The sequence below is a fragment of the Brassica napus genome, chromosome C5 (genome assembly GCF_020379485.1).
Source record: "Brassica napus cultivar Da-Ae chromosome C5, Da-Ae, whole genome shotgun sequence".
NCBI lineage: Eukaryota > Viridiplantae > Streptophyta > Magnoliopsida > Brassicales > Brassicaceae > Brassica > Brassica napus.
Genome location: NC_063448.1, coordinates 16478369 through 16506150, shown reverse-complemented (window position 1 = coordinate 16506150; position 27782 = coordinate 16478369). Strand labels below are relative to the sequence as shown.

Sequence of the window (27782 nt, the reverse complement as noted above, 5' to 3'; positions counted from 1 at the left end):
AAGTTATTGAACAGGTTAGCACATCCACCGCCCATTGGGTAAAAACTCTTTTCTGGTGTCTTTTACATTAATATCTCTTCTCAGGCGTCGGTGAGAATTAGCAACACTTGCAAAGGTAACACCGTCCTCAACTACAAGCTGAGATTTAGACGACTTTGGACTCAAAACTATTCGAAAAAACTGCAGGAGTCTCTGCAATACCGTTAATTTAAACATGTCTCTTTATTAATGATTAAGAGAAAGTGAGAAACAACATTAAAACACACAACAGTTTAAAAGCAAGTTAGAAAACGGGAGCGATCGTTACACAGACTCTCAAAGATCTTCAATGAGAAAATATCAGTGGAGCCTGACAATTTGATTGATAAGATAGATATTATTAAGGGAGCAAGGCTTTGAGAAACACGAGGGAAAGAGCGATGATATTAGGGAGCAAGCCTTTTTGGGTCACGAGGGAATAGAGAAGTTTTGCGGATGTTATTGAGGGCACATAAGAGCATTACCACACGCTCCAGCCCCGCTCCAAATCCACCATGAGGCGGTGCACCATACCTGTGAACATGCAGCCACTTGTCAACTCAACTCAACTCATGTGGATATGTAGTAGTAGATCGAACAGTTTGTGGTAACCTGAATGCATCGATGTATGTGGATATTGTCTTGACATCAATGCCGCATTCTCTTGCACGCTTCTCCAAGAGTTCTGGGTCATGGATACGTTGAGCTCCTGAGATGATCTCCTCTCCTATAAGAAAGAAACCTCAAATTTAGTAATTATTAAATCAAGTGTACAAGTAACATAATTGGGTGACAAACTCGTACCTCTGATGAAGACATCGAATGAGTTGCTGTAGTTAGAATCGTCTTCACATGGCATCGTGTAGAACGGTCTGACAGCCGATGGATAGCGATGCAGCATGTAGAACTCTGTCTTGTACTTTTCCAGAACAAGCTGCCCAAGTTTCTTCTCAGATTCTGTGTTTAAATCACCAAGAGGATCAACCTCTTCGCCAGCTTCCTGTCAAGATGACCCAATTATTATTATTCATCAAGTTGAATTCCAAAAAAAAAAAAAAAAAAATCCAGTCATACCTTAAGCATTTGAATCCCTTCTGCAAAGGTTAGTCTCAATGTTTGCGGAAGAAACTACAAGTTTAGTGCACAAATCATCAATTTTCAATACAAAAGAAACTTTTAAGTTTTTTTTCCTAAGAATCCAAACGATAGATACCTTCAAAGAGTGAAAAGGGTATTGCCTTCTGACAGATTCAAGTTCCTTTGGGCACCTTTCTTCTATTTTTGTGAAAATGAACGGAAACAAGTCCCCCACAAGATCCATTATCTGCACAAAACAGGAAGTAGTATTATTAGCTAGCACTAATGGAGGGATGAAATATTTAGCACAAAATCATGCACACACCTCAGAGTAGTGCATTCGTATCTCCATCTCCACATCAAGACCCACGAATTCACACAGGTGTCTATGAGTGAAAGAGTCTTCCGCTCTGAAAACAGGGCCAACCTCAAAGACGCGTCGCATGTCACCACATATGGCCATCTGCTTATGAAGCTGAGGAGACTGAGCCAGACAAGCAGGCTGCCCTTTGTAGTCCAACCTAAATACAGCGGAACCTCCTTCACTACTGCCAGCCATCAATTTCGGTGTGTGGATTTCAAGAAACCCCTTGGATAGTAAGAATTCTCTGAACGCCTACACAAACAATTAAATAATGATGATAGGAACATTAGGATATAACACATGTATAATGATGACAAATCCTATCCTAACTTAGCTATAAATAGGGGGGGGGCTTACAATTTGGACATGGCACTGAATACGGAAGAGGGCTTGATTAGCCGGTGTTCTGAGGTCAAGAGGCCTATTATTCAAACGCGTGTCCTGAAGGACACGAGCAGCTGGTTTGCCATCCTGCAACAAACAATCATGGAAACAAGAGCAGCTTCATCTATCTCTTATGAAAGAAGATACATATAAAAGAGCACATTAGCAGCTCCAACATTATTCTACCTACCTTGACAGATTTTTCAATATCTGCTTCACTTCGAGCAGCATCCACCACAGCAAGTGGTAAATTTAGCAAGGATCTGCTGAGGCAGTACATTTTTGTGACATGTATTTCAACCTGCAACATACATTATCGATGAGTTAATAATGTCACACTATTCGAATCAAGGAAAAGGAAACAAGCAACACCTGCTGAGAGGTTGCTGTGAGAGGCTTCTTAGGGAGAGAGACGAGACCGATAAGCTCAACAACGGATTCATGACTCAGCTGCTTGACAAAATTAAGCATGCTTGTACCAACTCTGGCCTCCTCCACGACGCATTGAACCGTGAATCCACTTTCCCTCAAGATCACAAACAATATTTTAGCGACTAAGCGATGATTGTGCACTCGACCTCTGAGGGAAACCTCTGACCCCACAATCTCTTCAACCAAGTAGCTCACATCAGTCAACTCTTTTCCTTCAACAGCCTCTCTCCAGCTTCTACCTGCAGCCGACTTAGGAGTCACGTCACCGTAGTTGCTGGAAAACGATTCATCCTCCGGAAGAGAAGATGATGATGATGTGGCTTCTTCTCGTTCCTTTTTACGGTACAACCTCTTCTTCAGTGTAGCGGCTCTCTTCTTTGCTGCTTTCTTGCTCATCTTCTCTCCAGATTCCTCCAAAACCTCTGGTTCCACCATCTCTTCTCCAGTAAATTTCTGACAACTGTCGTTGGATGACGACATGATGTCTCCTTGACGACAAGATGACTTAACCCCAATAGCCATCATCCTAGGCAGAATCCCAAATCAGCAGACAATTGCATTAGAAACCTATCAACTACCAAGGGAATCTCTACTTTCTTGGTAATTCAAAAGTTTCAATTAACTGATATAAAAACTCTGAATTTCGATAATATAATATGAAGAAGGGAGAGAGATCTTACCTGCGAGGATGGAGAAGCGGCTGAGAAAGAAAATAGGTTTAGGGATTTTTCTGTGTGATTGTCAAATAGGTCATGCGCCAATTGTTATTTTACTCACTGTGTGAAAACCGAACCGATTCATCAAACCGAGATAGAACATTAATTGCGCTCGGAAATATTCATAAATTCTTTAATCCCTATAATTAACATCTATACTACTCCATTAATTATCAAAGCAGGATCCTATTTAAAAAATTTAGGATTCTTCCCTTAGATTTTCATCATATTTACAAAATAATAGAGATCCTATATTTATAGCAACAAATAAATTTTCTTTACGAACCAAAACAAAACCATAAATGCTAATTAACTATTAGCGGCTGAGAAAAAAAAATAGGTTTAGAGATTTTTCTGTGTGATTGTCAAATAGGTCATGTGCCAATTGTTATTTTACTCCCTGTGTGAAAACCGAACCGATTCATCAAACCGAGATAGAACATTAACTGCGCTCGGAAATAGGAGTATTGTATTTTTTAGAAAAATGGAAAAGTTGTGATTATCGAGTCTATGCAATTGTTTAAAAATAAAAAGAGTAGCTAAGTATTATAAAAAATGTAAGAAAGAGATCAGGTATTTAGATGATCGGAAGTTGCGTTGTGGACCATGAGAAAGAAATAACATGAAATTGGTTAAGAATAAGTTAGTTAAATTAAATTTAAGTAAATACCAAACTATGGTTATTTATTTGGTTAGATTTATTTTTTTTCCCTTTTGAAAGGAGATACTCTAAGATTGATAAGGCTGATTTTAAAAATTATACTACATTCCTTTTTTTGATGTAGAATTTTCGTAGATATGGTAATTCATAATGATTCCGTATAAATATACAAATCAAGTATGATTCACAACCCTTTAATTTGTTCAAGACTGGTGCAAACCGGCTATGTTCACAAGCTGTAGAAGTAAGTGGCTTCCGGCCACTGATAGATATGAAATAAGCCGGCCATAATATTAATATTTATAATATTAAAGCATGATCCTATTTTAAAATTTTAGGATTATGCCCTTAGATTTTCATCATATTTACAAAATAATAGAGATTCTATATTTATAGTAACAAATAAATTTTCTTTACGAACCAAAACAAAACCATAAATGCTAATTAACTATTAGCATTTACTTTCGGTAAAACTTTATCATACTCATAACAATTCTTTTTTCGACCAGATTTTTTCTTGTTTTGAATAATTAGATAATTCTAATCATATGAAGTATACTTAATTTTGCGGGTAATAAATAAAATAAACTATATAATTTATTTATGAGATACAAATGAATTGATGTGTTTTTTTTGTAGTGTATTTTCCTAATTCTGAGAAATAACAATATCATAAACTTTCCTTTTTACAATTTTTATAGTTGAGTTTTATATGGTTGAAACAAATATATGCATCTAAGTAAATAAGTAAATAAATAAATAAATAATCAATAAAAGTTAAAATCTGCATTGAATAATATTAAAATATGTAATGAGAAATATCTTTCATTTTTTCAACTTATATAGTAGTGTTTTTATATAATTGGAACAAATATATGCATCTAAATAATTTAATAAAATATTATCATTAAACATAAAATGTGCAAAAAATAATATTAAAATATGTAATGAGAAAATATCTTTAGTATATAAATATAATACTTTAGAATAAATTAAAATTAATACAATATTTTTTTCTAAAAAATTAACTTCTTTAAAAAAAAATTCAAAAATATAAATATAAATTTTTTATAGCAAATCTAATATCTATAATTATAACATAAACAATCAATAAATTTTAAATGTATATAGTTATCAAAACTATACTAAAAGGAGCAAAAGAAGTCTACTTACGGCACCCACGTCGGACACGTAATTCGACCAATAGGGATGTATCATTCCATCCACGTCATCTATTGAGTCAACTGGTTTGGGCTTTTGGTGGTTTTTGTTTGTTGTTTGGGCTGTTTTAGTGTAGCCCATTTTCTGGAATGGTGTGGACGTGTTCTACGCCACGAGCAGCTGTCTCCGTTTTTCGTAGCCCTAATCTCTTTTTTTTTTCTCCCGTACCTTTGCGACTTCCATCTCTTCCGTTTCTCATCTCTTCAATTTCGTCTCCCTAGTAAGTCACCACTAACTGAATCCTTGATTAAGCTCATTCAATGGATTCCTTTCACCTTCTTCTCTGTTTATCTATATATAAATCTCTATTCCTATCTTATCTTCCCATCCAAGTTGAAATGACTCTCAAAAACTTATCCCGATGGAATCCACCGGCAACTCATCCGTCTCCGGCGATCGCAAAGCCAGCAAGAAGACCGTCGCCTCCTCTGTGACTGCGAAACCAAGCGGGAAGTCTCCTGTTTCGTCTACCAATCCGATGAACCCAAACACTGTTACCGCTCTGTCCTCCGCGCATGCAAACCAAGTGATGTTCTTCAGAGATGTTTCACTCGGCCCACGCGAAGCCGAGTTGAGGTTTCGTCTGATTCACTTATGGGAGGCTCGAAATATATACACGAAAACCCTGATTGGACAAGAGATGCTCCTTATCGACGAAGAGGTTTGTCAACGTCTTTAGCTTCCCTCTTTATTTTCTTCTTGAATCGTGTTTTTGATTTAATATTAGTCGTTTAGATATATTCTCCGAGTCTTGCTTTCGGTAGATCTTATTAATTTTTTATGTGTTTCTGAATTTATATTTGTCTATTAGATTAGTTCATCGGATTGCTATTCTTGGTCTTGCTTTCAGTACAACGTATTAGTTTTATTCTTTTCCGTAGATTGGATTGGTTCCTATGTCTGCTCTATATATGTCGCTCTATATATGTCTGCCTAAGTTTTCAAAGTGATCTGATGTATTGTTTGATTTATATTAATCGAAGATTTCAATTTATTTTCAGGGAACTGTTATTCAAGGTTTTGTTCCAGCCGGTAGAGTAGGGACATTTGATCTGGTAGCTGGTTCCGTCTATAAGCTCAGAAATTTTTTCGGATCCAGGAACAAAGCTCAGTTCTCGGTTGCTGATCATATCGCCATCGTCTCATTCAGTTGGAATTCTGATTTATCCGTTCTTGAGAACCCTCCGGTTCTTATTCCAGAAGACAGGTTCAGGTTCCACAGCTTCGAGGAGTTTATGGCCAACTGTGATTCCAAGGGTGATCTTTACGATAAGTCATGTTGAACTATGGTTGGTCTTTATGCCTGCATTTTTAGTTTATAATTTATCACCTCTAATGATTATTATTCCGTTGAGTTTTGTTAACTATTTAGAGTATTATTCTGTTGACTGTTTAATTATTCTATCTCAGATTGTGTTGGCCACATGAGGCTGGTGAATGGGCAGACTCTCACTGACCATACTGTTCTTGACGAAGTTGCCATAGCTGAGAAGCGGCATCTATGTGTTCATGTTCAGACACATGAGTAAGTTTATCCATTTGTTAGTTGTTTTCGTTGTGTGTTATATTTAACACGTAATGTTTACATATGTAGTGGACCAGTGATGAAGCTCTATCTATGGGATAATGCCGCATCTGAGTTCTGCCAGAAATTTAAATCGTATGGAAGGACCCCACACGTTCTTTTGGTCACCACAGTGAACCCTAAGCTTCTTGGAGGTTAGCATTTTAATAATAAAATTCCATGCTCATATGCATAAATTAGCTGTGGTTAATCGTATAGCTTTGGTTAACAGGAACCCTTTGTCTCACTTCTATGTCATCATCTCGAGTGTTCATGGACGACGATGTTCAGCCTAGCAAGGATTACTTTGAATGGTAGGCATTTGTGTTCATAATTTTAGTATAGTTTTGATATTTAAGCGTCTTCATCTGTAACAATCTTTGGGCTTCCGCCTTTTCTAAGGTTGAGCTCCAACACAGGTATTGCTAATAGGATTGCTGCTGAGGTAGTCACAAAGCATGAGACAGTGACTCTTGAGGAGCTATTCTCCTACATTAAGCAGGAAGCTTCTAAGGTCAAGAGTTGTTCTGTTGTTATCATTCATTTATGTGTGCTTGGGTACTTACGAATTTTATTTTACTTTCCACAATGAAGGTTGCTTGGTTTGAATGCACAGCAACTATAGATGATGTTGTCCAGGGTTCTTCTTGGTATTACGTTTCTTGCGGTGGATTTAATAGTAAAGCAGTTAAAGGCCCTACTTCCCTGATGTGCAACAACAAGAAGTGTGAGAAGAGTGAAGTCACGGGCGTCCCTCAGTAAGTGTTGTAGTCATAGTTTCATCTACGTTTTGTCAGTACTAATAGCTAATCTTCTTTCGTTGCAGGTACCTCACGAAGATTTCTATTTATGATAAGCGTGAGCAAGCAGTTTTTGTCATCCTTGGTAATGCCGGCAAGGAGTTGACTGGGAAACATGCAGTAGAATTGGTTGCTAATTTCTTTGAGGTAATGTTAGATCTGTCTATAAATAGCAAATAATTTTGTATTATAGCAAATTAGTTGGAACATCACCCATTCATGCATTTAGTAAAGGTTGTATTATTTTAACTCACGTATGTTTCTATATGATTGTTAGTCTAATGAGGGAGCAGGAGCTGACCATTACGTTCCGGTTCCGCAAGCTTTACTTGATACAATAGGGCAGACAGGGAAGTTCATCGTGAAAGTGTCGGACCATAACTTGAAAGGCAAGACTCAGACTATAACTGTCACAAAGATACTCCCACCAGAAGCTCCACTTCCAGCAATGTCCGATGATATTCCTACGACTATGGGTGACGGATCTGCTCCTTCCAGCGGCTATGGAGATCCTGCGGGTGATAGGGCTAGAAAAGCTGCTGATAGTCTTGAGTCAGACGATGCCAAGCGTTTCAAAAGTGGCTAATATAGCTTCAACATATCCTCTTACTGTTTTTACGTTTCTATAAAGACTTTGCCTTCTTTCAATTTTAATCTTCAGACTTTTGTCTTTTTATGTTTAAGTTATTCTGATACAATTTTCGTTATATGTTTTTACTTATCCCTTTAAGCATCTACTTATCCTAATATGATCTTTTATATGTTTTTCCTTTCACTTTAGGCAGTTCACTTGAGAAACATACGATTAGGAATGTTGATAACTTACGATTTTCCTTGAACTTGGGGATAAACATCTGAGAATGTATGCATAATCTATTAGTTATACCCGTATAATCTTCCCTTACTGATGTGACGATTCTATTTTCATGTCCCAAGTTATTTTCATGATTTTTTTTTTGAGTTTTTTTATTAAGTAGCAATTATAAGAATGATATATGGCTGATTTTAGTATCGAAGAGTTGAATAGATTTATATCATATTATTTTTGAGAATATCTATTAACCATATTTGTAAAATCATTGCTTTAATAAAAGGCAAGTATTCACGAGAATCAAGCCCTTCTTCTTCTCTCTACAAAATTCCTAATATGCCTTCTCTAAAACACACAAAAAAAGATCTGCACATTTTTTCGAGACCCATAACTGTTCACGCAACCAGATCTCGAAATCTTCTTAAAAGTGTAAGTTTTTTAAATCACCTAACCCTCTCCATAAGAAGTTCCATATTCTAAGATGTTTATGTTTTATTGATCGCATACTAAGGTTTGGATCTTGGACGAAATGGGGAAACCACCTTCGACAAGCAGTCTGGACACCGGAGGTAAGACAAATAATTATTTAGCTGTTTCAAAGGAATGATTTTACATATTTAGTCTGATTGACTAAGGATCCTAGACTACTTATGCTACGTACTTTTATATCTGCGTAAGAACAAAATTACACACAGGAGGTCTTACAAATCACTGCATTTTAAATACAATTGTGTAGTATTACTCACAACACGTTTTGATGAGATGAACCCCTGGATCACAGTGCATAAACCATTACTCAATCAATAAGTATACGTTCCTTCTTCTTATATTGACCATCTGTAACAACCAATTTTTTACATTTGGCATTTTGGCTTCATTGGGGTTAAGAAACATTGATTTCTTATTCACTTATATTATTTTTGGTCTAAACAAAAATTATTAAACATGTTATAAAATTCATTTATATGTTTATGTAACTGATCTAAAATTGTATTTGAAAGATATACGATTTTGAAGATGTAGTCCCGTGCAAGGGTGGAGTCGTTGATTTTTCACTTTATAACTCTATGTCTTACAATATTAGAATTATCTCTGTTCTTACGATCAAAAATAAACTATAATAGCTTTGTGATATTTAATATTGTAACAATCTCTGTGAAGTAACAATCTTTATGAAGTAACAATATTTAATAAACTATATTGTAACAATCAACCAATTGATGATCAATGTGAAGTAACGTACGAAAAGAAACAATAAAAAATAAACTGCTTCATGTTGGCTCATATACACACTACTCATCATCGTAATATTAGAGGTTGATATCTTAAGACAGTTCTGTTTCCTGTGTTTGTAAAGAATCACGAAAGTGGAGTTATTATATGTTTATTTATAATTTATATTTATGGAAACTACTAATTTATTCATCTAAGATTTATATAAAAATAATTATCTTATTAGTTTATATATAATTAATATATATGTAAATATTTCATTTTTTATTATTCAGTCCTAATTTCTATAGTTCTGTATCAAATAATAATTTAAAAATTACTAATTCCTCCATTTTGTTTTAAAACACAGTTGTGAATCTCATTATACTTTAAGTTTTTCAGAAAACAATGCAAAATATTAATATACTTTGCATTATACTTTAAGTTTTTCAGAAAACAATGCAAAGTATCTGTCATAGCTTCAATAAGTCATTCATATCTATGGGATAGCTGCCACAAGTTCTCTTTGAAAACAAATATGCGAGTCAATCAAGACGAGAAGGAGTTCTCTAAGTGGCTTCTCAAAGTCGGGGAAGGTCGCACACAATCAGTACAAGAAGATGAGGATGATGGCTACCATGAACAGATGATAATTGTCGACAACTCACTGGTTCAAGAGATTAAGGATGACTCTTTAAAACAAGTTGTTGATGCCGCATATGGAGAAGTCAACAAGATAAAGGCCTCCCAAAGCTCCTACATTGATAGAGCTATACGTACACCTCGAAATGAAACAGTCGATGAGATCAATGCATACACAATCTCCAAAACTGACGGGAAGTCAAGAGACTACTACAGTTACGATAGCTTTGAGATTTCAGACACTCAATCTGATCAAAATGATACATTATATGTGATTGAGTATCTCAATTCCTTGAAATTTCCAGGATTGCCTTCTCATAAGCTCACTCTCAAGTTGGGGCCCCGGTTATGCTTCTGCGAAACATAAATCAGAGAAAAGGATTATGTAATGGTACCCGTATGATCCTAACCTACATAGGCGAACGAGTGCTTAAGGCAGAAATAATCACTAGCTCACACATTGGAAAAGAAGTATTGATACCAAGGATTATACTCTTGCATGATGAAACAAAGCTACCGTTCACTTTACGTCGACAACAATTCCCTATTAGATTGTGTTATGCAATGGCAATCAACAAAAGTCAGGGGAAAAGTTTAAAAGAGATTCTCCTATATCTTCCTAAACCGTCTTCGCCCATGGTCAACTCTATGTAGCACTCTCATGTGTAACAAGCAGAGCATGACTAAAAATCATTAAAGGCGAAGATTCACACCCACAAAAAGTGAAGAACATAGTCTACAAAGAAATCTTCAACCGCCTTCGTTCCCATGAGAGTAAGTAAAATTTTAAAATCAGAATCACACTCAATATGTTTTCAGTGATTACTTATCTAATAATTCACATTTATATGTTTTTCAGTATTTTAGCTATCAACTGAAGAAGTCATAGCAAAAACTCCTACCCTGATGATGGATATCTCACTACTATGAAGTACGTCTACCTATACTATAAACTAAATAAATTGATTTCTATTACTAAGTTTTGATCACTGATTTATTTTAAAATAATTTTAGGCTCCCCAGCTCGGTAAATCTCATCACATCTACATTTCCTCTTCGTAAAAATGTCCACCATCGTATCTACGATTTCCATTTTTCTGTCCTAAGACCTTAGTATCTGTTCTTGGTAACGATAATAACTTTCCACTGCTTCTGCACATGAGTTATACCAAACTTTTATTCCATAACTGATCTACTTTACTCTAGGCAACCACAAAAGTTTGACAAATCAAACAATAAACAGATCAAACATCACCACATATGCGTTAGAATTTAAATAATATAAGCTACTGCTGAGCAAAACAAGTTGATTACATAAGCTACTGATAAATGCAAAAATAAACGACATAACAAACAGGATTTAATATAAAAGTTGATGCGCATGAACCTCCAACATTCCCATTGTTTTGGAAAATACAACACTCTCATTCCAAATTCTTATTATGATGTTTACTAACTTTAGGATTGCTAAAATCCAGTTGCAACAACAAAGGTAGTAATTTGCATACTGCTAAGCAGGTACCGAGATTACATTAAACCCACCCCTTTATTTAATATTTTGAGTGAGTCCAGCTTATTTACACTCACACATTACATACAGGTCAAAAAGGGTTCGCTTGACCCTAATGGACAATGCATCTGCTCTGTTTAGAGAGTTACATTGCAGGACAGGCTTGAAACACGAAGTCGTAATCATTACAAGCATCAATCCCAGAGTGTGCAAAGGTAATATCTATCGATCTTATATGGTTGTTTTAAACATTGTTTAATCAGTAAAATGCATAGTAACTCACTCCAACATATTCTTATATGACTACAGGAAAGCTGATACTCACCTCAACACCTGCTACCCGCTTTTACTGTGACAGTACTATTGATCTTATACGAAGCTTCAATCAGAGGAACAAAGTTAGTAATCACTCATGAGTGATCAACTAGGCTTTGGTCTATAGTCTATAACAATAATTCATTTTCATGGTTTAAAAAGAAGTTTGTTGCTTTTTATGAAACTTTATAAAACATTCTATGAAAAAGATTTATAAAACTTTTATCTACGCCATTTTTTCTCATGTTCTATTTTTCTTTTGCTCATTAAAATTTTAAACTACAACATTAATCCATTAAGTACACTACTTTTGTTTTTTAAACTGCATCACTTGGTTAATATCAAACCAATTGCAAGATATTCCAAAACTTCATTGATTGATACCTATCAATGTGTATTTAGATTTTTTATTCTTTATAGCCCATATTTTATGTTATTGTATTTTATGATTACGTTATTAGTTTTAAATTGATTTTTATACGTAATTGAAACTAAAACATATTTTATAATTATGTTTTTAAATTGATTTTTATAACTTCTTTACTATTCAACATATATTATTGTTGTAACTTATGGTGCATTTAAAAGACTTATAGAAAATTCAGTACTTATTGGGTTATATATTAATGCTCCCAGTAAAGCTTCAGTGTTCTTCTTTGTATTGCTGATAACCAAGAATAAGATGTGGTTGTGGGATAGTAATTCATGTATTTAATATTGTATAATTTACTGAATTTTAGTGGTTAGTTTTTTAGGAAAAGTTATATTGAAACCTAATTATCTACACAAACAAATTAACTTATAACGAAATTCTTTGGATAGTAAGAGTATTATAGAGTCATATTATGTGACAATACATTTTTGTAAAGGAATTAAAACCCACACAGACTTACAAATACACATGATTTTGTTTTGATACAAAATCATATTAAATCTCATAATTACATGTGATATAAACAACTGATAAGGCAGTCCAGACAATATTTAATATATATGAAAATATATATTAAACATATATTAATTATCATAATATCATTTCTAAGTTTTTTTTTGATTAAATTTTATATTTATTAATCAAAGAATAAAAGGCCATTTACAAGTGAAAAAATTGGAAAAAAACTCTAATGTAATGTTTCTATTTGGATCAGATTAAATCATCAAGTTCCTATTGTCGAATATATACTTCCACCCATCGACATAACAGATCTTCCAACTTATGTTGCCCAGTGTACTTCAATGAAGAGATCCTGTTTCGGATTGCTTTATCAATTGATGATAAGAGTTTCAAGGCTCTCAATCAAATGTTGTAAAATAAAGGATGTCAAACCAGTTCTAAGTGATTCTAAAGCAAAGGGAATGCAAGACCATGCTTAATCTAAGTGCTATCAATTGATGAGATGATTTTTGAACCAAAATGCTACTGAAATGCAATAAAGGACAAAGCTTTCTTTCTTATGAGATAAGAGAACTCATGGGCTATAGGAATTGACTTTGGGTGATCAAGTTTCAATCTAAAGATGTTTACTTTCAACAAATCTTTCTACCTTAGACCTGGACACCATCCTAAACAAACTCTATCTCTAGATGAATGCTCATTTACTAAGATAACTCAAGCATCAAATCTTTGGTTGAATGTTATCTAAGTAATCATTAATCTCAAGTCTACTAGCCATCTTAACACCTTTAACAACAAATCTCTTTGGTAAATAATGTTAAAAGCTTAGGAGAGTTGGTTCAGGCATTTCATCAAACACCTTTCAGGTGTGAAATGCCTAGAGCTCAAATTTAGAGAGGCCAACTCTAAAATTGCATTAAAAGTACTCTACTAGCAAAGAACAAGATGGATCTATACTAAAACACCTTAGATCTAGCTTAATCACCCTTAGTCTCCCTCACCCATGGATCCAAAGATGACTACTCACTACTCTTCATGATGAGCCCAAGAATCAATGGGGATTTGGTGCTAATCATGATTAGTGATCAAATTAATCAAGCAAATCACAAGAGAAAATGATCAAGATCAGATCTTTCACCTAAAAGTTCTTTTTTATTAGATAGAAAACAAGATCAGTCCCAACTTTGGGATTACAAGAGTATTTATATCTTTGGTAAACCTAATGGTTTCCATTAAAAAGTCTAAAAATCCCCTTGAAAACATTAAAATCCGACTAAGGATAAGTTTCGACTCGGGTAGAAATGGACGGGCACAACCCGCGTCAGCCAACCCGCGTCGGATCGTCGTCGAGGATTCTCTGCCATGCGCGCGGGTAGGCGATCCTGCGTGGCTCCGTCCCGCGTGAATCTATCGGCTCCTTCTCTTCGTGACGCGGGTTGAGACGATCGGCACCAATCCGCGTCATTCTCCCCGCGTTGGACCTTCGACGATACTCCTTCTTCGTGTGAGCGGGTGAGTGATCCCGCGCTGCTTCACCCGCGTGACTCCTCGAACAAAATCTTCGGCAACGCGGGTAGGAAAGATGGGGATCATCCACGTCGCTTTCCCCGCGTCGGACCTTGATGATTTTTCTAGCTCGTGCGAGCGGGTAGTCGACCCCGCATGATCCTTCCCGCGTGGCTTCTCTGAGTCGGTCTTTGGGTGACGCGGGTCAGTGGACTCGGGGTTCTGCTACCCGCGTGGATCGCCTTATGATTGATCAATCTCCATTCTTCATCTCTTTTTGGATCACAATGCTTCTAAACACCTTTGATTACTCCATAGGATACTCCATTACCTGATTAAGACATATGAATGCAAAATGGATCCTAAAGATTCTAAACTCTTAATCTATATGATCATTATGTACAAAATGGAAGCTTAAAACAATGCAAATATGCAAGATATCAACTCCCCCAAACTTGTTATTTACTTGTCCTCAAGTGACTTTGCAAGAACTCATAAGGGAAAGAGGTTTGAAAGTGGGAACTCATAGCCAAAAGTAACACTTCCTAGTATCCAACTTAACATCCTAAAGAAACATAGCAAATAGCATGAGCAACTCTCTTATTATACTCCAGCTTCTCTAGGCCTATCAATACTCCTTATGCCTCTATACAAGTTGCAATACTCATCAACCAACAAGTTCTTTAAACCAGCTCTCACATTGATTCACACACACACACACATGGTGAGTTCTCACAAATGGGCACATGATCTCAATCATTTGGCTAGGTAAGTATGGTCTAGTATGAATAAAGAGAGAAGGGTTCAAATGTCATCATTTCAAGGTGGTTATCACTCAAAAACAAGGAGCTTGATCATTATGCAAAATTTATCTAAGATTAGAAGCAACTCATGCATACATAGATTCATTCTCATCATACTACCCCCTTTTGTTATAAGTAATCTCAAGTTCTACCCTCTTTATCATAATCTCAAAATCAAAATAAACCCCTCACATCACTCACCCAATGAACAACTCTCTTTTTCTTTTGGCTCAACCACTAGGGATTTTAAATGACTTTTTATAAGCTCTAACTCTTTTTCATTCCCTTCCCCAACTTCTCTTTGATTCTTTTTTTTTTTTTTTTTAGGGGGAAGGTTCTTTTTTTGCATAATCAAGAGCTTCATATTTTCTTTTTATCCCTAGAGTTTTCTTTTCTATTTATACTCTTTTGCTCATCTCTCTCATTTTTCTCACTCCCCAAACCCAAGATATTGAAGTTTAGAATACACAAACCCCTCTCACCATTCCCAGATGCTAACTCATTGTGCTAGCAAGAGATGAGAATAAACCTATGTCGCCTCCAATACTCTCAAGATTTTGTACATGACAAACTATCAAAAGAGGCCTCACTCATGCAATTAAATGTTTGGTCTCAAAGAATGGCTAGGGTTGTAGGGTATGGAGTGCCATTTGGGTTAACAAAGATTGGTATATAAAGGAATAAGATAACCCAAATGTGTATGAGATCCATGATCAAGTATGCAAATGCCCATATGCAAGAGAGATTAAGTTCATTCAAGCCAAGTTCGGGATGGAGCTGATCTCAAGAACAATGCCAACATCAAGCAAGCAAACAAGTTTCAAGAAGAGTTTTCAAGGCTCGAAGCGTGCAAGGTTTTCAAGAGATGCTTAAGCTACTTGATTTGTTTAACTAGGATGTCATTTTGAGTTCTAGACAAGGGTTCTTTGCAAGGAATTTTAAATCATTGTTCCCAATGCAAGTGAATGCAACCTATATGCTCTAGACTCAATCCTAAAAGTGCAAGTGATGCAACTACATGTTACTTTTTGTGTTTTTTTTGGGGTGTCTTCTATGCATATATGTATGTACAATTCAATGCATGAGACTCAAATCATCAAAGAAAACATGATCAAATACTTGAAACCTCCCCCAAACTTAGTTCACACAGTCTCTGTGTTAGGAAGTTGAAGGAGATATCGAAAAGAGAGATAAATGCAAAGAAAAACTGGTATATACAATGGGAAGTGGTGGAGTACCTCTCTATGAAGCGTGGGAGGAGGCCGATGCCTCATCCTCGGTGTCAGCTTCCTCCTCTGTAGAGGCAAGGGATGGAGATTTGTTTCCTGAGTTGGACGGTTGAGCTGGTGGGTTTCTCTTCTGGCGGAGCAGCTCTTTCTCGGTGGCAGGAAGTCTGATTGCTAAAGGACCAATTGAAGGTTGAGGCTGGGGGGTAAGGAAGTCAAAGTCTGATGATGAACATCCCGCTACAGCTCCTCTAGTCAGTATATCAGCTACCTTCTTCATGAACTGAGCTGAAGCTTCTGCTTGCCTCTTCACGGTCTTACTCAACGCCTTACACTTGTCTTTGAGCTTGAAGATTGTTCTATCCTGAGCCTTGTTCCATCGTTGGAGGTTGCTGATATGCTCATGAGCCTGGCGAAGGGGTCCATGGGGAAGAGCTCCCTGATGCTGCTCAAAGTGGTAACGAGGAGGACCATAGAGGAGCTTGGAGTTTAGACCGGAAGCTTCTTCTTGGAACACACCACATTTATCTGCTGTCATCTTCCTCTTGGGAGATCGCATGGGGCCTAAAGAACCATGGGGACCAAGGAAGTGCTCACTCCCAATATCAAAGCTAATAGCTCCAGGCCTAGTCAAGCTTGTTAGGGCGGTGTTTTGGGGAAGCACTTCAACCTCTCGTGTAGACTGTATGTAAGAGTAGACGCAAGTTCCATTGAACGTTCCACTGAAGTACTGAGCTTTCTTCAAGTAGCTTCCGTCTAATAGGGCGGGACCAGTTGGATCATCTTCTAAGGGTATATCCTTGAACTGAAGCAATGGGGTTATCAAACCACCAATGCCAACCTGAGGCTCTGGGTCACTTGTTGTCCAAGCCCATTCTTTGTAGTGGACGAGGCGCTTCACAAAGAATCCCACCATTCCAAAATTCTTGTAGAAATCAGTATCGACAAAAGGCAACTGAGAAGGATGAGCATAATGCTGAACGGTTTGGTGAAGAAGTTGTAGCTCCTCATCATTAACAGTGCCTGGTTCCTTTCTTGGAAAGATGGTGTGGACAATTAACCGGTGGAGATAGCGCACTGAAGGGTGGCGAATGGAAGCATTCTTGTCACGGCTTGGCTTGCGAGTCTTCCCCGCCAACACCTTCCAAACCATTCTAGCAATGCTCTCCTCTCTAGGGGCATCATATAGGATAGGGATGGATGATTCCTCCAAATCCTGAAGACCAAGGGTTTGTCCAATCTCCTTGAAGGTCATGTTGTAAACCTTCCCATGGATCTTGAACTTGATCTTTCCCCATCTTTGCCTCACATGTTTGGTGGTGTGAAAAGTAGCCACCAATGATGACAAAAACTGACAAGACTCATCTTCGTAGGTAGGATAGGCCATAGTGAAGAAGCTTTGCATGTTCATGTGCTCCAAGATTTGCTTGATGTCGTCACCTATCTCCAACTCTTCCATGATTTGATATCTGCAAATCGAGTTGGAGGCCACAATACACCATTCTTCAAATGCCCATATAGCTCATCTTCAGTTGGTGTCTTGGTTCTATCCCTCTCAGTGTCGACCTTCTTCCCCTTGGACACTTTGGCTCTCTTGTGCGGAGCTTGGTCTTCTTCAGTGATGTCTTCATTCTCCTCCTCTTGGGGAAGAGCTACCCCCTTGCCTTTCGGTTCCTTTGACCTTTTGTAATGGGCTGACCTTCTACCACCAGCATCCACACTCTCAGCAGTGGCGACTTGTTTGCCTTCTCTCTTCTTTGCTGCCAATACTTGCTGCCTAGAAGTTCCTCACGGTGTAGATACTGAGGATAGAGACTTCTCATGTCTAGCAGTCTCTTGCCTTGCAAGCTCTTGTTTCTCAGCTTCCATATTATGTTGGCCCTTTCTCTCCATTTGTACCTAAAAATTTCAAACTTTGGAAAAGGATGAGCAAATGGGAGAAAGAAACTTGACAATGCAAATGTGAATTCAATTCATAATGATTCAGTTTTAACAAAACTATCACATTGCACACAAGATATGATCATAAGCAAAGAATAAGGCTTTTAAGCAAAATTTAAGCATCAAATGAGTTCTTCAATTAGTAAGTTCTCTAATTAAGTTCTCAAACACCCTAACCAACCAAACCAAACCAAAATCATATGGGAATAAAGCAATTTCGAAAAATCCCCAAATCTCATGAACCCTAATTTATCAAAGTTCAAATTCAACTCAATTTCACCATATAATCAACAACTCAACATGATATATAAGCCTTTCCTAGTCTATTTCACAAGTATCAAGCAGGAGAACGATTAAATTTCAAGTTCAAATTTCTAGGGTTCATGAGACCTACGAAATTGAACTTTATGATACAATACCTTGCTTTGGATGAAAGGAAATGAAGATGTGATACAAGAATATAAACTACAGGGGCGAAAGCTTGGATTTAGGAAAAAGAATGGAGTGATTTGGTGGAGAATTGAGTGAGATATGGGGTGATTTGGTGTGGGAGGTTTGGATGTTTTGTGAAAGAGAGATAGAGGAAAAGGGAGAGTGAGACGCGGGTAGGAGGTGTTTTAGGGTTGAACCGGGTCGGTTTGTCGGGTTGTCGGATCGGGTCACCGGGTTTAACGATAGAAATCATACCTGAGTGGGTTTTGACCTGTCGACGCGGGTGAATGAACCTCGTGCGACCCCGCGTCGTATGTCTCTGAATACATGGTCATGCGAGCGGGTAGAGGATCCTGCGTCGATGCATCCCGCGTCGAGCCTATGACGAAGCAACGCGGGTAAGACAACCCGCGTGGGTCATCCCGCGTCGGATTGCTGTCTCCGACCAAATTCGTGCGAGCGGGTAGAGGAACCCGCGTGACCTCAACCCGCGTGAGATTTTCTGTTTGTTTTTTTTTTTAAGTATGTACAAGGATAGACATGGGACTTCCTCCCAAGTGAGCTTGTTTTAAGTCTCTAGCTTGACTTTGCTTCCCTTTGGCTAGGCGGTGATGGGGTCGGAGAGTGAAACCGAGATTCTTTTCTCCTCTATTGTGGTTCCCATGTAGAGCTTAACTCTTTGTCCATTGACTGTAAAGTCTCCACCATTCTTATCCCATAACACAATTGCCCCATATGGCCTAACTTCCTTTATCTTGAAAGGACCGGACCATCGTGACTTGAGCTTCCCGGGAAACAACTTCAGTCTAAAGTTGTAGAGAAGCACTTGATCTCCAGCACTGAATTCTCTCTTCAAGATCTTCTTGTCATGAAAAGCTTTGGTTTACTCCTTGTAAATCCTTGAGTTCTCAAAAGCATCCAGTCTAATCTCATCAAGCTCATTGAGTTGGAGAAGTCTCTTCTCTTTGGCACTCTTGATGTCAAAGTTCAGCAACTTAAAAGCCCATAATGCCTTGTATTCAAGCTCAACTGGTAGATGACAAGCCTTTCCATACACAAGGTTGAAAGGTGTGGTTCCCAAAGGGGTCTTGTAAGCTATCCTATAAGCCCAAAGTCCATCATCTAGCTTGATAGACCAGTCTTTCCTTGTAGTCCCCACAGTTTTCTCCAAAATAGACTTGATGTCTTTGTTGGAGATCTCAACTTGACCACTTGTCTGAGGATGGTAGGGAGTTGCAACCTTATGCTTCACACCATTCTTCTTGAGAAGACTTTCAAACAGTTTGTTGATGAAGTGGGAGCCTCCATCATTGATGACAACTCTTGGAACTCCAAACCTTGGAAAGATAGTGCTTTTGAACATCTTGATCACCACTCTAGAATCATTGGTAGGACTTGCTACAGCTTCTACCCACTTGGAGACATAGTCAACAGCTACAAGGATGTATTTGTTGCCAAAAGATGATGGCAATGGTCCCATGAAATCAATACCCCACACATCAAACACCTCCACTTCTAGAATTGGGTTTTGAGGCATCTCATTCGTTTTGGTGATGTTTCCTCTTCTTTGGCATGAATCACACCTAGAGACAAAGTCTTGAGTGTCCTTGAACATATGAGGCCACCAAAACCCAGCTTGTAACACCTTTGAGACAGTCTTGAAAGTAGCAAAATGACCTCCATATGATGATCCATGACAGTGTGTGAGAATCCCTTCAACTTCATCTTCAGCTACTACTCTTCTATAGAGTTGATCTCTACAAAGGATGTAGAGGTAAGGTTCATCCCAATAGTATCTCTTCACATCTTTGTAGAACTTCTTCTTGGCATATCCGTCAAGACCCATTGGCTCTCTTCCACAAGCTAAGTAGTTCACCAGATCAGCATACCAAGGACCTTTCTCTTCAGTTGCCTTCACCTCTTCAAACTTTTTTCCAGTTTCACAAACTGCTACTACTGCTCCAATTTCCATGATCTGTTCTTCTGGAAGCCCTTCATCAATAGGGATCCCACTATCAATCTTCAGTCTAGACAAATGATCAGCTACGCCATTCTCAACTCCTGGCTTATCTCTGATCTCAAGGTCAAACTCTTGTAGCAGCAAGATCCACCTCAACAGTCTTGGCTTAGCATCCTTCTTGGCCATGAGATGTCTCAATGCAGCACGATCAGTGTAGACTATGACTTTTAACCCAACCAAGTAGCTTCTGAACTTCTCAAAGGCATAGACAATGGCTGGCAGCTCCTTCTCAGTTGTAGCATACTTCATTTGGGCTTCATCAAGAGTTTTACTCGCATAGTAGATCACATGAGTCTTCTTGTCCTTCTTTTGACCAAGAACAGCTCCCACAGCATAGTCACTAGCATCACACATGATCTCAAAGGGGAGATCCCAATCTGGTGGCTGCACAATGGGGGCACTAACCAGCTTATCTTTCAACTTCTTGAACACTTCCAGACATTCCCAATCAAAATTGAATGCAGCTTCCTTGCATAAAAGCTTAGTCATTGGCCTTGCTATCATTAAGAAGTCTTGGATGAATCTTCTATAGAATCCAGCATGACCAAGGAAGCTTCTAATGTCTTTAACCGTCTTTGGTGGAGCTAGTCCAACCATCACTTCGATCTTTGCCTTATCTACCTCAATCCCCCTCTCTGAAATCTTGTGTCCAAGAACAATCCCTTCCTTAACCATGAAGTGACACTTCTCCCAGTTCAGCACAAGGTTGGTCTCTTCACATCTCTTGAGGACCCTGCTAAGATTGGACAAACAAGCAGAAAACGAAGATCCGTAGGCAGAAAGTCATCCATAAATACCTCCACAACATCCTCTATAAGATCAGAGAAAATAGACATCATGCATCTTTGGAAAGTGGCTGGAGCATTACATAGCCCAAATGGCATCCTTCGATAAGCAAAGGTACCATAGGGGCATGTGAAAGTCGTTTTCTCTTGATCATTTGGATGTATGGGGATTTGGAAGAACCCTGAATACCCATCAAGAAAACAATAATAGGGATGATTTACAAGTCTCTCTAGCATTTGATCAATGAATGGCAATGGAAAATGATCATTTCTAGATGCTGAGTTAAGTTTTCGATAATCTAAGCACATCCTATGTCATGTTATTGTTCTTGTTGGTATTTGTTCATCCTTATCATTTTTGACCACAGTAATTCCTCCCTTCTTTGGGACAACATGCACAGGAGACACCCATTTGCTATCCGAAATAGGATATATTAATCCTGCATCTAAGAGTTTTAGAATCTCTTTCTTAACAACATTTTTCAAGTTGGGATTCAACCTTCTTTGATGTTCTATAGAAGTCATATATTCATCCTCTAGATGTATCCTATGCATGCATAAAGAAGGTGATATCCCTTTAATATCATCTAGTGAGTAGCCTATTGCCTTTCTATACTTTTTAAGTTCATTCAAAAGTTTAGACAATTCATCTTCACTAAGCTCACTACTCACTATGACAGGGTAGGTATCATTAGGACCAAGGAAGGTATACCTTACACCATGGGGAAGAGGTTTAAGCTCCACTTTTGGTGCCTTGAGTTCACTCCAATCATCCTCTTGGAGGTTCTCTTGTTGAGTAGTTGAGGAAGCATGGTGAATCTCATATGAAAGCTCCTCATTCTGTTCTTCACCACTATTCCCCTTGTGAGAGTCCAGCATCTTCACATAGGCAACACTTTCCTTGTTCTCAATGACTTGGACTTCTCTCTCAATTGTTAAGGCATGCTGTAGAGAGTCTTCAAGTGCCAACTCCTCTAGAAGTTTATCAGCTAGAGTATCCATTTCATCAATGTAGAAAATTGGTTCTGGATGGTTGGCTTCTTCATCACTTCATTGATGTCAAAGTGGAGGATGTTCCCTTATCCAAGATGAAGATCAATTTTTCCTTGTCTAACATTCACAATAGCTCCTGCTGTGGCTAAGAATGGTCTTCCAAGGATCAAAGGGTCTTGGGCTTCCTCCCCCATCTCCAACACAACAAAATCAGTAGGGATCTCAAAGTTACCAACCATCAACAGAAGGTCTTCTAAGATACCAACAGGAATCTTCACTGATCTATCATCCAACACCAAAGAGAGTTTACACTTCTTGTATTGAGTAAATCCAAGCTTCTTTGCAATAGACAAAGGCATCAAGCTGACACTAGCTCCAAGATCGCACAGACACCGTTCAAACACCATGGGTCCTAGAGCACAAGGTAAGGTGAAACATCCTGGATCCACTAGCTTCCTTGGAACATCTAACCTCTGGATAATGGCACTGCACTCGTGGGTAAGGATCATCATGCCCTCCATCTCTTTCTTCTTTGCAGCTAAAGCATCTTTCAAGAATTTGCTGTATTGAGGAACCAACATAAAAGCATCAATGATGGACATTGTGACCTGAACTTCACTCATTTGTTTCTCAAAGAGTGTCTTGTACTTCTCCAATAGTTGTATTTTGAATCTCCCAGGGAATAGTAGCTTTGGCTCATAGGGAGGAGGAACAAAAGAGGATTCCTTTGTTGGAGTAGCAGTTTCACCATGTTTCACTGTCCTCTTCTCTTCTCCAACCTTTCCTTTACCCTTAGCTTCAACAATCTTTTCTAGAATTTCTTCATCAACCTTCTCATCTACAATCACCACTTCATCATCAATGTTGATAGCCACCTCCCCACCTTGCTTTTCACCATCCTTGGTGAGAATTCTTGGAGACAACTGTTTACCACTCCGTAGGGTGATTGCTTTCATTGTTTCCTTGGGATTTTACTCTGACTTTCCAGGTAATGCCCCTTGTTGGCGACTTGGTTGAGAATTCATTGAAGCAAACTGGTTCTCCAAATGTCAAATCTTGTTGTTGAGCTCATTGTAGCTTCCATCAATCTTGGAGTGAATGTTCTTGAACTCATAACCCATTGTCTTCTCATTCTTTGCCCAAAAATCCAAAGTTTCTTGAACATTGCATCCACACTTGTATCTGAAGCTGGAGCTTGGGAAGAACTTCCTTGAGCCTGAGTAGACTGATTGTTGTTGTTGTTGAAACCAGGAGGGGTGTTTTGTCTAGGTTGATAGCTCTCCTTGCTGAGTGTTTTGCTTCTGGTGGTATCCTCCTTGCTGGTTGTTAGAGTAGGACCTTTGCTGGTAGTTGTTGTACTGAAAGATAGGCTCTTTCTTCTGTACCAAGAACCATTGTTGTTGATGAAGCACAACTCTTCTTGGCCTTCCAAACCATCAACCTCATTGATCTTGGGAGGAAGCTCTTGAATAGGACCACCCACAAAGTTCATCTGCTCTTTCTTAGCTTGGTTGGAAAGAAGCAAGTCCATCTTCTCTTGCAAGGACTTAATCTCTTTCTTTGTTTGCTGATCATCACTTCTGTTGACCCTATCATGGTCCTCACTGTAGACCAAGTCACTCTTAGCCATGTTCTCTACCAGTTCCTCTGCCTCTTCCTCGGTTCTCCCCAAGAAGAAACCATTGCTGGCAGTGTCAAGCCTGTTTCTGCACTGTGGTAGAGCTCCTCTGTAGAAGGTGCTAAGCAAACTCTCCTTGCTGAAACCATGATGAGGGCATTGAGACCAATAGCCCTTGAACCTCTCCCATGCTTCACTGAAGCTCTCTAGACCTTTCTGTTGAAACCCAGAGATTTCGTTCCTGATCTTAGCTGTTCTTGAAGTAGAGAAGAACTTGTCAAGGAAAACTCTCTTGCACTCATCCCAAGTAGTGACAGTGTCACTTGGAAGAGTCTTCTCTCATTGGTGTGCCTTGTCTCCCAAAGAGAAAGGGAACAACTTCAACTTGAAAGCATCTTCAGAAACACCATTTGTCTTGGACAAGCCACAATACTTATCAAACTTGTACAAGTGATCAAAAGGGTCTTCAGCAGCAAGACCATGATACTTGTTGTTCTCTATGGTGTTGAGCAGCCCTGACTTGATCTCGAAGTTGTTGTTCTCCACTGGTGGTGCTCTGATTCCCAACCTATGACCATTAATGTGAGGTAGATCATAGGCTCCAATGGCACGAGCTTGGCGCGGTTGATGTTGTGGCTGGCGCTGTGGTCGAAGGTGATCAGCTCTTGGATCAATGCCTCCTTGGGCATCACCATCTTGAGGCAGATTCTCCATATCAAACCCCACCCTTTGCAAGTGAGCTTGTTGCTCTACTTCTCTTCTCTGTCTTGCAATCTCCCTCTCAAGTGCTCTAATGTCTTCAACTCTTGGAACTAGGTTTGTTGGACCTCTGCTCCTTGTGTTCATACACCTGAAATGCAAAGGGAGAAAAAAGAAAGAAAAGCAATAACACAATTAAACAAAATTGACTTAGTCTCAAGCAAATGACTAAATCTCAATGTCACAATCAACTTAGAATTTGGCAACGGCGCCAATTTGATGATAAGAGTTTCAAGGCTCCCAATCAAATGTTGTAGAATAAATGATGTCAAACCAGTTCTAAGTGATTCTAAAGCAAAGGAATGCAAGGCCATGCTTAATCTAAGTGCTATCAATTGATGAGTTGATTTTTGAACCAAAATGCTACTGAAATGCAATAAAGGACAAAGCTTTCTTTCTTATGAGATAAGAGAACTCATGGGCTAAAGGAATTGACATTGGGTGATCAAGTTTCAATCTAAAGATGTTTACTTTCAACCAATCTTTCTACCTGTGGGAACCAAAATTCGCACTGTCGATTTACGTTTAAATTAGGAAACTAGGAAACCCTAATTTCCCAGAGGTCCCGGATCTCTGCGAGAGCCAACGGCAAGAGACCAAATATATGCGGAAATCTTGTTCTAGCGGCCTAAAAGCTCAAACCTAGTTGACTCGCAGCTCGATAACAAAAGACGAAGAAAATACAGAAAAGGTTTTTGATTGATTTCGGACTGAACCTTATGAAAGGCTGCCTACGTACCCCTTTCGAGGATCAAGCCGAACGTAGTTCAAGAGTGAACCAAGAGATCGAACCGCTTGTGCACGTTCGTCTGGTAATCGGGTTCCAGTCATGGAAACAGAGCATGTCGAGAATAATGCCTCAGAGTTTCTAAGTGCCAAGAGTTCTGAGTCTAAAAATTTCTCTCTCATGCCTCTCGCCTAGGACTCCTTATATACTGGCTCCAAGGTCGGTTTACGCTTTTCCCCTTCTGCCCTTAAGCCATCATAGCATAAAAATGGAGATATTCCATTTTTTTCCGATCTTCGTAATTATCTTCAAAATTTCGTATTTATCCGCGGAAACCTGACATTTATCTTTTTCTTGCGAACCAAGCATAACCGTCATGCGGCTTACAGGCTGTTGGTTAAGAAACCATAATTTGGGCCTCGAGTCATGTCTTAGGTCCCTTTGGGCCGTCTTCCGACTTGAAGCGTTTATTACGGCTTCTTTCGATAAAGAACGAACTTTTCGCGCTTTACGGTAAAGTTTCATCGATAACTTAGAATGGCGAGGAATCGTGAAATGGGTTCGCTACGGTCTTCGGGAGATAGCATCGAAGGGTAAACGAGAACGCATGGACTGATGTCGTATCGACGTTTTGGAAGAGCTCGATCGCTACGTAGCGATCGATCTTCGGTTCGAGCTCGGTCGCTACGTAGCGACCGAGCTTTGGCTCGAGCTCGGTCGCTATTCCTGCTCGAGCTCGGTCGCTATGTAGCGACCGAGCTTTGGCTCGAGCTCGGTCGCTTCGTAGCGACCGAGCGGAACATGCATTCGGTTGCTGCGTAGCGACCCTCTTCGAGCTCTTGTCCGATGACTCGCGTTTCTTCTGCAAAGCTTTTCGTAAAGAATAATCTATTTCGAAAAAGTATTTGTCGAAGAAGGTTTCTACGTTTTCTTCTTCGGGGATTTTGACGTTAACTTCGTTGCAACCGTTTTCGACCCCAACAGCGACCGAGCTTCGGTGATAGCTCGGTCGCTACGTAGCGACCAGCTTTTGTGCTGGTTGCTACGCGGCAACCTTGTTCGCGTCTTTCCCCGATTTTTCGTGAATGTATTTTCACCGCAAGATTCTTCGTAAAATAAATCTTTTTTCGTAAAAACGTTCATGCCGATTTTTACGGACTTTCAGACATTGATTCCATCGTGACCGATTTTGACCCCAACACTACCTTAGACCTAGACACCATCATAAACAAACTCTATCTCTAGATGAATGCTCATTTACTAAGATAACTCAAGCATCAAATCTCTTTGGTTGAATGTTATCTATGTAATCATTAATCTCAAGTCTACTAGCCATCTTAACACCTTTAACAACAAATCTCTTTGGTAAATAATGTTAAAAGCTTAGGAGAGTTGGTTCAGGCATTTCATCAAACACCTTTCAGGTGTGAAATGCCTAGAGCTCAACTTTAGAGAGGCCAACTCTAAAATTGCATTAAAAGTACTCTACTAGCAAGGAACAAGATGGATCTATACTAAAACACCTTAGATATAGCTTATCACCCTTATCTCCCCTAGTCTCCCTCACCCATGAATCCAAAGATGACTACTCACTACTCTTCATGATGAGCCCAAGAATCAATGGTGATTTGATGCTAATCATGATTAGTGATCAAATTAATCAAGCAAATCACAAGAGAAAATGATCAAGATCAGATCTTTCACCTAAAAGTTCTTTTTTATTAGATAGAAAACAAGATCACTCCCAACTTTGGGATTACAAGTGTATTTATATATTTGGTAAACCTAATGGTTTCCATTAAAAAGTCTAAAAAGCCCTTAAAAACATTAAAATCCGACTAAAGATAAGTTTCGACTCGGGTAGAAATGGACGCGCACAACCCGCGTCAGCCAACCCGCGTCGGATCGTCATCGAGGATTCTCCGTCATGCGCGAAGGTAGGCGATCCCGCGTGGCTCCATCCCGCTTGACTCTATCGGCTCCTTCTCTTCGTGACGCGGGTTGAGATGATCGGCACCAACCCGCGTCATTCTCCCCGCGTTGGACCTTCGATGATACTCCTTCTTCGTGTGAGCGGGCTAGTGATCCCGCGCTGCTTCACCCGCGTGACTCCTCGAACAAAATCTTCGGCAACGCGGGTAGGGAAGATGGGGATCACCCGCGTCGCTTTCCCCGCGTCGGACCTCGATGATTCTTCTAGCTCGTGCGAGCGGGTAGTCGACCCCGCGTGATCCTTCCCGTGTGGCTTCTCCGAGTCGGTTTTTTGGTGACGCGGGTCAGTGGACTCGGGGTGCTGCTACCCGCGTGGATCGCCTTATGATTGATCAATCTCCATTCTTCATCTCTTTTA

At 39.0% G+C, this 27782-nt stretch overlaps 1 protein-coding gene, 1 long non-coding RNA gene, 1 other non-coding gene and 1 pseudogene across 7 annotated transcripts; 2 read left to right on the top strand and 2 right to left on the bottom strand.

Annotated features, from left to right (window-relative positions):
- Positions 1-203: 203 nt before the first annotated feature.
- On the bottom strand, positions 204-3111 carry LOC125586945 (aspartate--tRNA ligase 1, cytoplasmic-like). Its single transcript, XM_048756889.1, has 10 exons — positions 2956-3111; positions 2216-2801; positions 2034-2144; positions 1817-1930; positions 1421-1711; positions 1232-1342; positions 1093-1146; positions 823-1018; positions 631-745; positions 204-552 (listed from the first exon to the last, which is right to left on the bottom strand). The coding sequence occupies exons 2-10, from the start codon at positions 2798-2800 to the stop codon at positions 426-428; spliced, it is 1704 nt and encodes a 567-aa protein (XP_048612846.1). The 5' UTR covers position 2801; positions 2956-3111; the 3' UTR covers positions 204-425.
- A 1575-nt stretch (positions 3112-4686) lies between these two features.
- LOC111206958 lies at positions 4687-11961 on the top strand. 5 transcript variants are annotated; one of them, XR_007324293.1, is made up of 6 exons: positions 4687-8477; positions 8560-10676; positions 10762-10833; positions 11365-11420; positions 11503-11627; positions 11722-11961. It is a non-coding gene; the product is annotated as an uncharacterized LOC111206958 (long non-coding RNA). The 5 variants fall into 5 exon arrangements; XR_007324294.1 differs by having other exon boundaries at positions 4687-8617; positions 9714-10676; XR_007324290.1 differs by having other exon boundaries at positions 4687-10676.
- Positions 11962-23349: 11388 nt separating this feature from the next.
- The window catches only part of LOC125587122, a 6046-nt pseudogene continuing 1613 nt past the window's right edge, over positions 23350-27782 (bottom strand).
- Positions 24089-24195, top strand: LOC125588231. The gene has a single exon (XR_007324620.1). It is a non-coding gene; the product is annotated as a small nucleolar RNA R71 (small nucleolar RNA).

Bases quoted from the DNA above. Each gene is read 5' to 3' on its own strand.
- LOC125586945 (XM_048756889.1), bottom strand. From the start codon at position 2,800: ATGATGGCTATTGGGGTTAAGTCATCTTGTCGTCAAGGAGACATCATG. The intron at 1,931-2,033 runs GTAGGTAGAATA...TGTTTGTTGCAG, and splicing joins ATATTGAAAAATCTGTCAAG to GATGGCAAACCAGCTGCTCG. The intron at 746-822 runs GTACGAGTTTGT...TCTTTCTTATAG, and splicing joins ATTCGATGTCTTCATCAGAG to GAGAGGAGATCATCTCAGGA.